The following is a 16,735-nucleotide window of genomic DNA, read 5'->3' as shown; positions in this document are numbered from 1 at the left end:
CATCTAATATGACAAGCTCCGTTTATAAAAACTATTAATGTTCGAAGCTGTAAGTGGGGTGTAAAATAATCTGCCACACTAACAGCTTCAAATGGGGGTGGGACATGTGCCACAAAAAGGGACCCATGAGACTGCCCAATTCCTCTACTGCGCAGTCCACTCTTTAAATGGTGCCGTCCTGTTAGTAGGTTCCTGCAGTTATTTTACAAAGTAACCAAAACTTTGGTGGCATTACAGTATTACAATCCAGTAAAAAATACAACAGGTTCTCAGATAATGAAACAATTAAATCCGATGAAGAACAGTATATGACTAGACTACATCTTTTGCAATCATGCAAGTATGTACATAGGTATTTATAGTATGTACAAAATTCACCTTATTACAACCGCTGGTGTTTCTTTTTGTAAGGACAGAGTGAGTTGGGTATTCTTTGTACAGTCAAAGGTCCCTAATGCTCAGTCAGAAATGTGTGTACATCTTTAAAGAAAAGGAAAATCTTTGGCATGCAAAACCTAGAAACTGCCTTAACATGCTCTTATCATGTCTGGTTAGACAGCCAGAGATGGGCATTAACCGATTCTGGTAGACTGTACATGCATAATAACCTACTCCATTCACCTAATCCTGAACTGAAGAAAACCTATTCAATTTGGCTTGTATTATATTAAAAATCACATTAGACCTAGACAGAGATGACAAATGTTCAGAATAAAGCTGGCTAGAATCTTTCAGCAAGCAATTAACTTCACAGATTCCCCCGTTAAAACTGATGTTTTGCTTGGCCAAAAGTGTACATTAATCCCTATGGAGATATGTGAGGTGAGTGGTAATGTGACGTATGTGACACTGCTGACATAGTGGGAGGACAGCAGAAGCAGCTGAGAAAGTCAAGCCTGTCCAAATGATATGTCACCAGAGCTCAGCTACTGTAATAATTTTAGCAGAGACACTTCACTTCCTAACAAAACCGTAACTCTTCCCAAATATACATCAAATTTGAGTAGTTACAGGTGGAGAAAACCGAACTGGCATTGGGTGTGATATTATTGCATATATGGTGCATTGTATGAGGTGTCCCTCCATTTCATTCAATGATGGTGTCAGATCTTTTGGATACGTGGGTCAGTCAAGCACAATTTTCCATGTCTCTATAGCTTTAAAACAAACTTTGCTGCAGTACCACATTGTACTCATGTATGGTGAATAGTGTAACATATATTTAGTACAGGCTTAGAAAGGTCTTGTGAGCCTATGGGCACATTATAGGTTTAAAGTCTACCTCACCTTTCAACAAACTTTACAACAGAGTTCCAGTTTTTATCTCTGTGGTCTCCATTTTTGCACTCTGTGGTCTCTGTCTGTACTATTAGCATTCTTCTCTATGCTGGTGGGTAGAGACCTAACAATTCCGGCCCATTCTTCCCTCCTCCCTTCTCTATAGCACCTCTGTAATCTGACACTTCAGTGAGCTGCTGTACATATTGCTAGCAAGACAAAATTCAGCAGATAAGGAAATATGAAGGGAGTGTGAGACAAAGTGGGCAAAGAAATCAATTTCTATTATAAGATTTATCGCAAAGTTTCTTATGTTCTTTTTGCAAAGTTTGATGAAAAGTTGGGAGCAATATCTGTTCAACAAACTTTATAAAGTTTGCTTTCCAAAAATAAGCTTAATGAACAAAGAAAACCATTTGACGGTATCGAACAGTAATGTCCAAAAATTTTAGGCTGGTGTGAATTTTTGCAGCATCTGATAATGACCTAAAACACACAGCCACTATCATTAATGGGGTTCTCCAGTGACATACAACTTGTTGATCAGTTCGGTTCTCATTGGACCCTCACCGACCCAAAGGGGTCTGTTGTAACCCCGTTGTATCTCAAGATAAATAGAGCAGCCGGTTGTGCATGTGCTCTCTGCTCCACTAATCTCTATGACGCATAGTACTGTACTTAGCATCACTGAGAACCCCACCAATCAGCAAGTTGGCCCTTAGCCCCTATCCACAGAGTGATTATATGGCCCAAACAGTGCCCTGATCTGAATAAGAGAAAGAAGGATCTGAGCAAGCCTGTATCTGCATAAGATCTGTGCTACAAAATGCTTGGAACAATCTCTCTCCCGAGCTCCTTCAAAAATAAGGTCTGCATGGATGAATTGATGCTCTTTTAAAGGAAAAGGGTGGTCATACCAAATAGTGACGCACCTGCCTAAAATTTTCAGACAGTACTGACAATTAATAAAGTAGTAAGAAATTCATCCCTAATACTTTTGTCTCTTGTGTTTGCCAAGATGAATAATGTGCTGACTGTAACAGGAGGATAATTAAATATTGCCAAATTTGCCAGCAATAATTTGAGGAATCGTTGTCTCTAATCTTTATGCAGAAATGCGACTACATTGATGTGTAGGAGTCGGCAGGCTGGAGACTTCAATTTAAGAAAATCCACATATCCCCTTAGTATGATCATGAAGCTATTTACCATAAAACATACCCGGCTTTCTATCACTGGGTATTAAACCATTACATTAACAAAAGCATAAGTACAGATAGAATATGCTTCCCTTTTATATATCCCACTATGAGACTATTCAAAAAGTACTTATCAGTCAAAAAAAATCCAAATGTTTATTAAAATTTGTAGAAGAGATGAATATGAAGTGAAATATGTAATGAAACATGTTTTATAGACTTAATTTGTCAAACCTTCCTCAAATGTAAAAAACAAACAAACATAAAAATAAGGAAGTGGAGGAATTCTTAATAAAAGGTGGACTATTACCATGCCGATTGTCAATTTGTGAAAAGTATCAGTTTGGCCACTTGCACTTGAACATATGGGATCACACACAATTTTCGCCCATATAATGACCTCCCCCCCCATATATGTTTATGGCACTCGGTCACAGTGTGGTAAGCAACACATCTCACTGTACCGTGTCCGAGCTGGGCATCTGCAACGTAAAATATAGGACATGTCGTATATTTTGCCATTCATTGGCGGCTTTCAAAGTGAGGAGGGGTGATGAGCTCTTACCCCTCCTATCTCATGCATATGGCTGTATGCTCGGGCAATCAAACTTTGGTCTGCAAGGACCTTTAAGCAACATAATTCTAGGTCCACTATGTTGGGGAAATATCTTTCAAATTTTACATGGATTTTTAATTGCATGGGTGTTCTTTAATTTCAGTTTGTTTTTAAACTATAGCGGGGTTATCTGGCAGGAACAATATGCAGCACACCGAAATGCAGCGGAATGCATCCATAACAGTAGGTCCACTTGTGTCAGTTATTATTCCCCAGGAGAGACAGGGTCTGACCAATCAACCATGTCGTCTCCAGGTGGTTAGAGGTGTGGTAGCGTTAACTAGCACCAGATGGGGCCCATAGTTTTATGTGCTATAGTTTTCAAAGTTTTATAAGTGTATGAGTAACATCTGACCACATTGAGTAACTTCTGCTACTGAACATGTAGGAAAGTTGGAATATGAAAAGGGAAGATAAGAATAAGAAAGGGCAGATTGATAGAGCACCAAACATCTTTGCACTCTTGGTCAGGTTGAAACGTCCTGTTTACACAAAGAGGAGCAGCTTTGGAGTACAAAGTCCTTCTCAAATATAAGAAGCTTCACAACTGTGAAGAATAATAGAAGGAGAGCCCATGCAACTTTTATTGTTTGGAGGATATGTGCTTTTAAGCATAAGAAAAAGCTGCATTTTAAATGCCGTGTGTAAAATCCCATTATTCGGATACTAAATTGCCAAGGAGTTATTCTTAATTTGTATCTAATACTAAAATAAATAATAAAGATAATTTACATTAATTAACACATTATCAAGGTAACATGGTTGATTCCAGTTAGAGGAAAACAATACTGCACACTATGGGGGAATAGAGGGGAAATTTTCAAATGTGTATAAGGTGTAACCAGTAAACCAGGTCATGAATTTTCATCTATAGCAAAGTCTTATATTAGTTTAGCATTTGCAAATCCAAAGAAAGAACTAAATTCTGATGGGTGGTAACCGGTAACAACACTAATGTGCAAAGTGCACACAGATATCATTTCATACACCTAAATACATTTAATGAGCAATCAATTAAATACAGTACAGAATAATATTGAAATATATACAGGGTTTTATGGCCATGTATAGCAGATTCTGCAATTCATAAATAAATCCTTTCAGAGAATTTTTATATTGAAATAATACATTACCAGTAAGTACGAAGTGACCTCTTCTGTCAAGTGACTGAAAATTCTGTCTTAATGTCTAATGTTTCTCATTTATTATGATTTATTTATATTACTGTTAATAAATAGCCACCATTACATCATCCAAATAGATTGGCATCTAAATTCCTGGCTTCAAAATGTCAGATAAAACCAATTCCCACATTTCTGTAACATTTCTGTATATTTCTGTAACTAAGCAAGGGGCGTAACTAGAGAAGGTGCAGGCGCAACCAGGCCCAGGAAGCTTAGGGGCCCCCAAAGGAGTCACTTTCCCATATGAGAAGCCATACATTATGGTCAGGGGCCTGGCACAGACTTTTCACTGGGGCCGACACAAAGTTTGAACTGGAACCCATGAGCTTCAAGTTACTTGACTGAACTAAGCCATTTTAAAAGGAAATTTGAGTCATCTGGGTTACAGCCCATGTGGAAGCCATTGTAACAATCATAGTAAATACAGTGGGGGAAATTTTTCCTGCCTTGTCCATCAGTTTTCTGGCAGGCATTACATGTAAAGAGCCCCATTTCTACTATTTTGGATGGTTTTCCAGACGGACCAACCAGCTTTATTTACTTTAGCCTCCATTACAGGTGGTGGCTACAGCTGAAATCTCATCCAGGTCTGATCCACTGGTGCTTTCCAGCACCTATAATCACTGACAAATTACTAAGAAGCTAGAGCCACTAACTAAATCTAACATGCAGTGCTCCAGCGGGGGGAAATATTAAGACTGGTGAACTAAATGCCAGTCTTAATAAATCCTCCCCGTTGTGTCTTTGGGACTGGTCCTCCGAATGCTGGCCCTCAGTGTTGAGTACCAAATAGCTACTTTACCATTGCCAGGACATTTGGATCAAGGGCTAGGGTGGTAAATTTTGCCGTAGGTGAAAGAAAATTCCCAACTTGACAGAAAAGGTTAACACAATGAATTTAATCCAAATTTTTAAAATATACTTTGGAGTAAAATGTTTTGTAAAAAAATGCCCTTACCACAAATAATAAATATGGCTATACTGCCCAGCAGAAGAGGGGTTAATGATATTCTTAATCTACAGGCACTTTCAGTACTAAATAATTTAGAGAAACAGTCTCTAAGAATGCTCGTATTGCTGTGATTGTTCCTTTGGTTGCCACAGCAGCCAATTATGCAACAAGAGATGCGGAATGCACGTAACTCTGGTGTAGCTAGGTACAGGTCAATAGTATAATTTATCTTTTAAGACTCTCAAAGTGGGAAGTGAGAGCCAGATTTATACAAGTTAAGCTGTAACACCGATTCACATTAATCAACACGTCAATCTGATGCCTTCTTTGACTGTGTCGAACAAACATTGACCAATGAACTGAGTAGCTCGATCCAGTACATGGATATTTTATCAACCCATGCTCGGATAAAAAAGCTGCAGATAATTAGTTATAATACTTTACTGAAATGACTGTTCATGGTAAATGCATTAACTCTCTTCATCACTTTAACTACATTTAAGACCAGATACGTTATATGTTGTGAGGAAAATCTGGATATTTTAATATTTTGTTTTGCTTTTTTATTTTCTGTTCCAAATTACTTTACAAGTAATTTCACAGTGATATCATAGTGTATAAGCCTAGTGTTCCATCACATGGAGCCCAATGCTATCACAATGATCCATGCATGTGGTTGTGAACCTGAACTGAATCATAGCTAGTCAGTAAATAATAAAGTCTACTGCTGGTTAGAGATGAGTAGACCAGAAGTTTAAGTTTGCTGAAACTCCACCTAACCCGGACAAGTTGCTTGATTAGCTGCAGAGCAATCAATCAGGCAGGTTTACGCCATTAGTCAATCAGGCAGGTTTTTGCCATGGCTCAGTAGGCACCTGGTGCACCCCATCAAGCAACATGTCAAGTTTAGGAAGAGCTGCTGAACCTAAAGTGCAGGTCCATTCATTTCTAAAACTGGTTATAATTTTGATTAGGAACCATCCTATACCTCATATACTATTAATTCCACCATCACAATCTGGATGCAATCTCTGCCATATCAGACCTGTTTAGATAAGCTCTGACCTAGTGAAAATTTTAGCTGTAGAACTGGTCAAGATAGCATAATAAATCTCTCCCAATATGTTAGGGGAGAGAATAATTTTCCAAAAGATCCTTTGCTCTTACCCTAGATAGACTGTCACCATAAGCATCTAGCTTATTTTTCTCTTCCCATTAATAACCTGTACCAAACTGCTTGTATTTTATGTGTGGGGCCATCAAAAGTAACTGTTAGCTAAATGAGCATTTGGCCTAAAGGCACATGGGCACCTTAAGAAATGCCTGTCGTGGCCAACATTTACACCTGTCTAGTATCATCAATGTAAGCTGACGATGGTGAAAACCATAATCTTTAGCATAAATTCAACACAACTCAGTATTTTCCTTGAGGCATCATTGAAAATCTACCAGTTTCTTGACTGTAAATATATACTTGAATATAAGACAAATTCAACCCCCTTGGTGATTTAACAACAGGGACAAAAGTAAAACCAGACTTGCTGACACCAGTGTTATGTGCAATCCCCCAAGAGCTTTTTAGTCCTCAGGCAACATAAAGTTGAGCCTTAGTGGTTTTTCATACTTCCTAATTGCTACAATCATATAGGTAACATATTCATCGACAACCCAGTGATCAATGCCTTGACATGGCTTAGGATTTTAATTATGCAAATGGAATTGCGTTGATTTTGATAATACAGCTGTAATCATAAAAACAAATAAATACAAATCTACAACTAACCCTTAACAATTTTGTATTTTTGTGCTTTATTTTTAAGCAACACATCTTCAAAGATACATTTTGAGAACACATGATGTGTGCAGTCAAGCACATTTGGTTTATAAACTGAACTCTGAGGTAACTTATGAATACATAATCATTTTAAAAATAACTTATTTGAATTACTTCACTTTTCACCTTTTACTCGGAGGTAGCCAATATAAAAGATCTAAAAAATTTACTAGGAGTTCAATGTTCTATGCTTTAGGTATATTAATGTCTTTTCAATAAATTCCTTATTAAAGGGGTGCTCCCACAAGTAAATATCACTTTCCTATGATAAATCACAAAATATCAACATCAATGTCAACAATTTTCAATTAATATTACTATTACACACTACGCTTTTGCCCCCTCTTTACTTCTGATTGTACTGCCTAAAATTTCCAGAGTGGTTCCTACCATTGTACTATCAGTCACTAAAAATATGTGCATTTTTTAACACCACCAGGGGAATTCATTTTAGGAGACTCTAAAGAACAACAAAAAAACTTTTGAAATATTTAAATAGAAAAAGGTGCAGTTTGCAAAAAAAATAATAATGTAATATTTATTTGTGTGACACCCCCATAGCAAACACTAGTCTGGCATCTTCATAGACCACAGTCTTAGTATATGATTTTCTTTTTAAGATATGAGGAAAGAGTTTAAAATATTTAAGAATTGATTAAATCACTTTGGCAAAAATGAAAGACATGATACACAGAAGTCTTGCAGAGATATGATAGAACGTTGCATTTATGCCCAATAATTGCTAAAAAGTTATCCTATGTACTAGATATGTCAATGATCACCACTTTATTCACTTTAATGATACTGCATTTAAATAAGTACCGTATAAACTATATACTTTTAAGATGCCATAGCAATTTCATCTGCAAAACAAAAGTTGTGATGATTACATTTACACTTATTATTTGACTTTAACATTAGGTCTTATTTACTCACATGCTCTAAATATCTCCATTCTCCATTGTTGGATTTGAAAGTTAACACAATGTTGTGATGTACTGAAAGGAAAAAGCAACCTTCTCTGTGGACTGATAAAAAAATGTTTCCAAAAATTTCAAAAATGAAATTTAACACTGAACTTGCCTACACATCTCTTTGTTTCATATTGTTTGTTCACAATGGAGAATGGAGACAAGATAAGAGGAATCAGGGATAGTATTACAATACTCATGAAGCCTTATAGGTATCAGCAAATATCATACATTTTGGGGAACAATCTTAAACAAAAGCTTCTTACAATACTGCAATGCACTAGAGGTTGAGAAACACATTTAAAATACAATAATGTAAAGCTGTTTAGCCAAGTTTGGCTTGCTGGGGTTCACAAATATACAGTTTATTAAAAAAAAATTATCATTTTTATAGTATATCCTTCATCATAGGTTTTAACACTGATTCCTCACAAACTTTTCTCCATCATCATTGAATATTTTCTTTTGTAAACCATACAGAAGAACCAAGAGTAAACAATAACCACTCTACCTCTTACGAAAGAAAATTGCAAATCTCCATCGAACATAATACTTCAAATATTTCTTCCCAATTAAAGTGTTTTCATAAAACACTTTTTAATGAAGACGTTTTGTTCCAAATCTTCACAAAGTGCATCATGTTCTGAAGTAAAGGCAGTGAAGACTAAAAATAATATCTTTAAAATTGTACCGTTTCATAAAGCACGTAGGAATGGATCCAAGAGACAAAAGGCATATTAAAGATTTGGAAATGAATGGTTGAATTGGTTAATGCTACGACGTGATCTGAATTTCCAATGAAGGTAAAATCCACTTCCAACAGACATTTTATAAAAAGTTGAAGTCAAGGTAATGAGTGGATTTCCACCAGCTAAAGTCTTTTTGCTGGTAGAGGTAGAATGTAGGAAAGGTGTGATGGTAAAGCAGACACTACAATAATTGAGATTCAATGCGTAGCCAGTGAAGTCCTTGTCGAACATAACGGACCAGGTCAGTCATGGTACTGTGTTGAGTTAAGGGCTCCATCACTGTGTTAAGGTCTTGAAAGAACTCTGTAATAGTGTAAAAGATAAAATGTTAAAAATATATCACAATATATATTGTAAAATATGGCTTACAACATTTTAACCACATTTTATGCAACTTTGATTTAAGAATATTATTAGAATCATAAGCAGAAAAAAAGATTGGGCTTCACAGATGGCTTCAGATTGGGCTTTATAACTAGCGATGGGACAAGTCCTCACTGCTCATCACATTGTCCACCTGGTTGCTAGACAGTGAGCTGGATATGCAATTCTCTACAATGCAGGAACAGATAACTGTGAAGTTAGGCCGGCTGTCTCCACTGTATTTGTGCATTTCCAGAAATAGGTGCTGATCGCGCAAGCATAAGATTTGCTCCTTGCTCTACACACCCCAGGGACCCAGGAAACAAGCTAGCTGAGAGCAAGAAAAACTTTGATCTAATTTAACTTTTTAACATAAAAATGGCAGAAATTTTATAAAAACTGTATGCTGTTTAGTGTCTCTGGCAACATGGGAAAGTCCAAAAAGGGCCTTTGGTGACAGGTTCCCTTGAAGTTCAGGGAATTAAACCTACAAACTTTCTATTTCAGGTCCACCTGACACTGCTACAAAGCAAAAAGTTATGCTTTAACTAAGCCATTTACAGTGGAATTTCTGAAATTATAAACTCCTTCAAAGCTTTGTCATTGCATTTTCTAAAATGGCTTCTTTATAAATATGAAAGATTTTTAGTCTTTTCTTCAGTTTTTTACTGTTAGGAATCAGAGCATGAAGGGGTGGGACACTTTCTGAACGGTGCTGCCTCTACTTGCTCATGATAAATGTGTTGAAAAGCAAAACAGATGGGTACTGTAAACAATGCATTTATTCTTCATTATCACCTGCCCAGAGTTACCATATAACAACTGTATTTCATTCTCCATGACACACTGATTAAAAATAGAGATTGGTCCAATTAGCTTCCCTACGAGAACTAACACTAGCCAGACACGAACTCAACACCATACTGGACGCCAAACAAAAAAGACTTTTTCAGATTTGCTCACGCTCAATCTATGAGTGGAGTAACAAACCGGGCAAATACCTGGCCAGAGCCCTTAGAGACAAAAAAGCTGCATCATATATAGCATCAATCAAAACAAGCAGCGGTCTCACCGCTCATAAACCCGAGGAAATAGCAAAATCATTTATGGAGTATTATTCAAAGCTGTACAACCTCCCCCCTCCCTCCGCCAACTTCACTCCTCCCTCTCCCCTCAAAACTTTACCACAATACATACAAGAGACAGCGTTACCCTCCATATCTCAGGAGGAACTGGAACAACTAGACACTCCCTTCTCCCCAGAGGAGATACAACAAGTAATCCTAGCTCTCCCAAACGGCAAAAGCCCAGGTCCAGACGGATTCACAGCCATATTTTATAAAACATTAGTAGACGAAATAACACCCCCCATGTTACACACTTTCAATACGGTTTCCGATGCTGTCCAATTCCAACCAGCATTTTTACACGCTCACATCACAGTAATCCCCAAGGAAGGGAAAGACCCACAACTATGTCAAAGTTACCGTCCCATCTCATTAATTAACACTGACGCAAAAATATACGCCAAACTACTAGCAAAACGCCTCTCCCGCCTGCTGGAATCCTTAGTCCACCCGGACCAAGTGGGGTTCATACCCACAAGAGAAGCGAGAGATAATACTCTAAAAACTTTCTCTCTCATACATCATGCCCAAAAAACTGACTCTCCACTATTAGTTCTCTCCCTGGACGCAGAGAAGGCGTTCGACCGGGTGGACTGGGGATTCCTAGAAGCAACACTTAAACAAATAGGCATCAAAAACACCATGCTCTCCAAAATCAAAGCCCTATACAATCACCCCAAAGCCCAAATCAGAGTCAACGGTCTTTACTCCTCTCCATTCACAATAAGTAATGGGACCAGACAAGGGTGCCCCCTCTCCCCACTCCTCTACGCACTAATTATCGAACACCTACTAATATCCATCAGAAACCACCCAGAGATATACGGTATACAGATAAAGAACACCTCCTACAAGTGCTCAGCATTCGCTGACGATGTGCTAATTTATCTCACGGATCCGGATAAATCTCTCCCACACTTAATGGAAGTCCTACAAACCTTTGGCTATTTCAGCAATCACAAAATTAACATGACCAAAAGCACAGCAATAGGGTTTGGATTACATAGCAATATCACGAAATCTCTCCAAAAGAAATACCCGTTCACATGGGAAAGGGACTCCATTCCCTACCTGGGTGTCCAAATCGCCTCTGGTGCAGACGCCATATACGCCCATAATCATAAAAACTTCCTGATCTCTCTCCAAAACAATCTCACAAAATGGGGAAATAAAAAGATCTCCTGGATAGGGAGAATAAACTGCATAAAGATGACAGTCCTTCCAAAACTTCTCTATCTATATCAAACAGTCCCCATCGCCCTTCCCAAAGTGTTCTTCAACAAACTGACAACTCTGATTAACCGATTCATCTGGTCCGCATCTTCCCCCAGACTAGCCAAATCCATCCTGATACGTAGGAAACTACAAGGAGGTCTGGGTCTCCCGGATATTAAGGGCTACTTCTACGCAGTAAACCTTTCCCGAGTCCTAGATTGGTTCCATCATGATTCCAAACTTTGGGTTAAAATTGAAAACCAACTTTCTCCCTGCCCTCTGGCGGGAATACCCTGGTCTTCATACTCTCTACTCACACCGCACCACTTAAACAATCTCCCCATCACAGCAGCTCAAACCATGAAGACAATAAATAGACCCCCAGATACGAACAAACTGACAGAACCCTATGGCCCTCTCACCCCAATCACAGACAACCCAGACTTCCCACCAGGTCTTGCACATGACTTCTTACTACCATTGAAAACACAAGACAAACCCCTCAGGTTTAATTCAGTCTTAAATCCCTCGACACTAATCCCACTAGAGGATCTCAACGTAAGCGCCTCATCCTTACCCAAAACCAAATGGGAATACATGCAGCTCAGAAACTTCTATAACAGACACAAAACAAAACTTAACCTGCACAGGGACTTAACACCCTTTGAAGAGCTCTGCCTCTCACCCTCCCCAATATCGCACTCGATATCAGCAATATACAACCTGCTACTGGACAACTGGTCAAATTCTCACATCCCATACACAAAATCATGGGAGAAGGAACTTAACACCACATTCACCAGTGATGACTGGTCCAGAGCTTTCCACCGCACTCACAAATTATCACTAGCGGTTAAATCCCAAGAGACAAATTTCAAAATTATTTCTAGATGGTATTGGGTCCCGACCAAACTCCACAAAATTTATCCTTCCTGCTCTGACAAATGTTGGAGGTGCAATCAGGCGGAAGGTACAATGACCCATATCTGGTGGCAATGCCCCCTGATCCAAACCTTCTGGAGCCAAGTATGTAAAATATCCTCAGATATACTGGATTATAAAATCCCAAACGACCCATCCGTACTACTGCTTTCTATTTTTCCCGCACAGTTAGACAACAAAAAAGCCAAGCTCTTGGGTTTCCTGCTGACAGCATCTCGCACACTCATACCACGTCTCTGGAAATCCTCCAGAGTACCAACCATCACAGAATGGTTTCAGGAAATCCTCTTACTCCAGAAAATGGAAGAACTCACAGCAGAAAACCACAAAACATATGATAAACATCTGCAAACCTGGTCCCAATGGATAACGTTTCAGAATTCTACATCATTCACAACACTCCCCGACTAATCAACAATACCACACCATACATTTACTAAACCATCTCCCTCAATGTAACCTGGAAACCCCCCTACCCTTCCCCAACCCCACCCACCCGCTCCCTCACACCAATAACGTACCCTCCTTCTAACTTACTTTCCCCACTTTAGCCCCCGTTAAACAATAATCTAGTTAATTAATGTTCGTAGACACTACAGTGTTATAAGAATATGCTTGTACAAACTGATGTAAATCTCTAACAAACTATATGATGTATTACATAACTTGTACCCTATGCATACATGTAACTACCAAATAAGTGTACTACAATTGTTACTAGTGTTTGCTTTTCAATAAACAAGATTGATAAACAAAAATAGAGATTGGGATTTTACTAAAAGTGTCACATATATTTTAGTTTTAATTCTCACAAAACAAAAGGACTTTGCTCTAATTGAGCAATGTAATGTAATTGTGCTATACAGGCATTTTATACAACTATGTAAAATGACACCCATATTGGACTTTTTGAGAGGATTCTAAACTTTTTCAAAGTCCAGAAAAATAATGTAGACCCCCCCCCCCACCACCACCACCACTATGCTCATGGTCAGAATGTACTATGGGCACTATGGCCCTTTCAGTGTAGTATACAAAATAGTTAGTCTGTTTGTCTATAGATGTGTTTCTTGGATTATGCTGTTTCTGGAACTGAAGTGGAAATCCACAGGGTTAACCTACTAACCTACCCACTAATCTTGATCATCAATAAAAGAAATTTCACAGTGGTATGGTAGGTTTTAGATTACCCAAAGGAAGGTCTAAGGAATTTCCACCTTCTTTAGATCACACTTTTTTTTTTTTTACTTTGGACACATGCTATAAGTCAGTAACAACAGACAGTTTTTAAGTTTAAAGGCTCTCCATGGCATAATTATTGATGGCCTACTCTCAATAGTAGGCCATGTTCCCGGATATCCCAACCTCTGGGACCTCTATCGGTCAGTGCATTGCTTTTACTTTTTCTAGTACTTCATACATTTAATCCAACTTTAATACCTTAAGACACATACATTACCACTGCTCTCTTTAAGGAACACTCCAGCCAAAGTAAGTTCATTGAATAATTCATGATGCAGGACTTATTTACATTTTATTCTTAGAAGCTTGCTAGAACCTAGAGTCATGCTCCTTCCTTCAGGCCCTGCACAAGGTATAATTCAATGAATCAACCTCGTCTGGAGTGTTCCTTTAAGCTCATTGGGGCACATTTACTTATAAAGTTGGAAACTGCACTTGCACGTGCTATTTTCCATGTATAATAATGGGTGTGGTGATTCACACACCTGAGATAATGAACCTGTTGCTTCTTTACACTGGCCCAACAGAGTTCACCATCTTTTTTGTGGTGCACTTTTAACATATGGCGTGTGACACAATTTGCAAGTTAAATTCGTCGCCGGGTCTGAATACGTCAGACCGACTGACGGCACGCCGCCTAATCTGTGTTGCATGGAGGCTAGCGCAGCTGCGCCACAAAAGGGTTGTGTGTGACACAATAGCAGTGCAGGCACTTCTTAAATACCTAGCAGGCCGTTTTATCCATAAAGATGCGGCATAGTCCGACAGAAGTGCAGCGCAAAGCCCCTAGTAAATGTGCCCCTTTGTCTTTTGGGTCATGCCATGACAAAGAATTAAGACTCAAGACTCCTATTCTAGTGATCTTGGGCTGGGGGTCCAAGTTATATTAAATAATACTTTTTGTAAATAGGGCTTTCTGTAAATCTAATATTTTACATGTTGAATATACACCTTGAATAACTTCATACAGGCAGGACTTATTGCAACTGTGTAACCTATCACTTTATCATATTAATCTTTTTTTTTACAATAGAGTATATTAAAAGTGCTTAAATGAATAGGATTTACGACTTAAAACACTGAACTAATATTTCTGTGGGTGTGCATTTATTTTACTGTAATATTATATTTTAATTAACTTCATGCTTGATATTTAGCACTATAACACACTGTGCTAATTGCTAGATTCATAATAATTCATTTTAACATCAAAACACCCCACTGTGGAAATGCTTCTAGGTTTACATGGGAATTTTAACAAATGGGTATTACGCCTATAATTATGTCATTAATAAGATGCAATTTTAGATTACACTAACTGTTTTTTTTTCTTGCTACAATCTAATAAAAATGTGCCTAACTATGAAACACAAAAGGGAACAAAGTGATAAAAAGACTGCAAAATATTGACAAACTTGTAGCTGGCACCTCTAGTTCACTGCATGATAGTTTGCATCTAGGCTTGAAGTGACATAATATGTTAAGAATAAACAATTAATTTAAAGGAAACAGAGTGGTATAAAGTTTTAGATAACTTCAAAATAAAGCTTTTAGGCTTAGTTGGAGATTTATCAAGGCCTCTACTAACGTACAAGCCTTGGTAAAGGTGTAATTCCTGGCTCACAGGTAGCTGTGGAGATACGTAGTATGAGCCGCTAGCTATAGCATATGCCCTTTCCTGGAACAGGTTATAGCGGAGTTCCTGGTGTATAGGTAGTTTCTTGCATAGAATTGTCTGTCAGAATGGTTGGGCACTGGATATACCAAGTGGGCAGAGCCTCTTGGTATATCCAGCAGAATCAAAGGGGCAAGGGGAACATGAAGCGCCAGTTCATCTAATCTTCCCCATGCACTCTGAACAATTCAATGTACATGATAATTGTACATGATAGTATATAGCCAGCCATCCCCTGTAGTATACAGCCTGTCATCCTCCCTAGTAAAAAAAAAAAATTAACACTGTACTCACCTTTCCAACATCCCCCATAGGACCTCTTCTGCTTCCAAAGCTCCAATGCCTCCTCAGGTCCTTCGGTCTTCTTCGTGTTCTTCCACTCCTCTCCAGCTCCACTTTGGGCCGTCCGGGTCCTCTTCTGGTCTTCACACTTGGCCGGCACACAGAATGACAGCCGCTTGCCGACGTCATTGTTTTTTGAACCGCCGGCATCGCGAGGGGACCCAAAGAGGAGCGGAAGCCTCCTGAAGAGGAGCCGAAGAGGAGCAGAAGAAACCAAAGAGCATCTGAAGGACCCGAGGCAGAACCAGAGCATCGGGAGCAGAAGAGGACCTATGGGGGGACATTGTAAAGGTGAGTACTTAATATTTATATAGACTCGAGTATAAGCAGAGTAAGAGTTTTTCAGCACAAATTTTGTTCTGAAAAACTCGGCTTTTACTCGGGTATATACAGTATATCTATCTATATATGTATAGATCTTCTCAAAGAAGCCAGTAATTCATAATATACACAGGGTGTGCCATTTATATGGATACACCTAAAAAAATGGAAATGGTTGGTGATATCAGCTCCCTGTTTGTGGCACATTATGATATGGTAGGGGGGAAACTTTTCAAGATGGGAGTTATTTACAAGTTTATAAAATGTGTTCAAAGTTATGTCCATTGTGTTGGATTGTCAATGCAACCCTCGTCTCCCACTTTTGACACACTGATAGCAACACTGCTAGCACAGACTTCCAGTAGCCATTGTTTCTGATACTGCACAACTAGTATCTTCACAATATAGATAATTGCCATAAGATGACCTCAAAGATAAAGTCAATTGGGGTAAGATCATGAGACCTTGGTGGCCATTCAACTGACCCACAACGACCAATCAACTTTCCAGGGAACTGCTTATGTAGGAATGCTCAGACCTTTTGTGTTATGTGAAGGCAATTGTCTCTGCTGTGAAGATACAAGATGTGCAGCATCTGAAACAATACTGGAAGCCTACGCTAGCATTTTTTCTGAGGTGTTACTATCAGTGTGTCAAAAGTTGGAGAAGAGGGTTGCACTGACAATCCATGTGATAAAAGAATAAAGTTACGCCATTTTTTTTTT

The 16,735-nt window shown here is 38.5% G+C and overlaps 1 protein-coding gene and 1 long non-coding RNA gene across 4 annotated transcripts in view; one reads left to right on the top strand and one right to left on the bottom strand.

Moving 5' to 3' along the window:
- The first annotated feature begins 5,474 nt into the window (after positions 1–5,474).
- Positions 5,475–8,580, top strand: LOC140076807 (uncharacterized). The gene is made up of 3 exons (XR_011849657.1): positions 5,475–5,690; positions 7,050–7,129; positions 8,515–8,580. It is a non-coding gene; the product is annotated as an uncharacterized lncRNA (long non-coding RNA).
- A 146-nt stretch (positions 8,581–8,726) lies between these two features.
- AFF2 (ALF transcription elongation factor 2) overlaps positions 8,727–16,735 on the bottom strand; it is a 380,075-nt gene continuing 372,066 nt past the window's right edge. For all 3 annotated transcript variants that reach the window (XM_072123530.1, XM_072123532.1, XM_072123533.1), the window contains one exon: positions 8,727–9,086. In XM_072123530.1, the coding sequence (XP_071979631.1) occupies positions 8,965–9,086 (122 nt within the window). In that variant the 3' untranslated portion in view covers positions 8,727–8,964. The remainder of the gene's footprint in view (positions 9,087–16,735) is intronic.

Source organism: Engystomops pustulosus, chromosome 9 (genome assembly GCF_040894005.1).
Source record: "Engystomops pustulosus chromosome 9, aEngPut4.maternal, whole genome shotgun sequence".
NCBI classification, from domain to species: Eukaryota; Metazoa; Chordata; class Amphibia; order Anura; family Leptodactylidae; genus Engystomops; species Engystomops pustulosus.
This window is presented reverse-complemented; position numbering and strand designations above follow the sequence as displayed.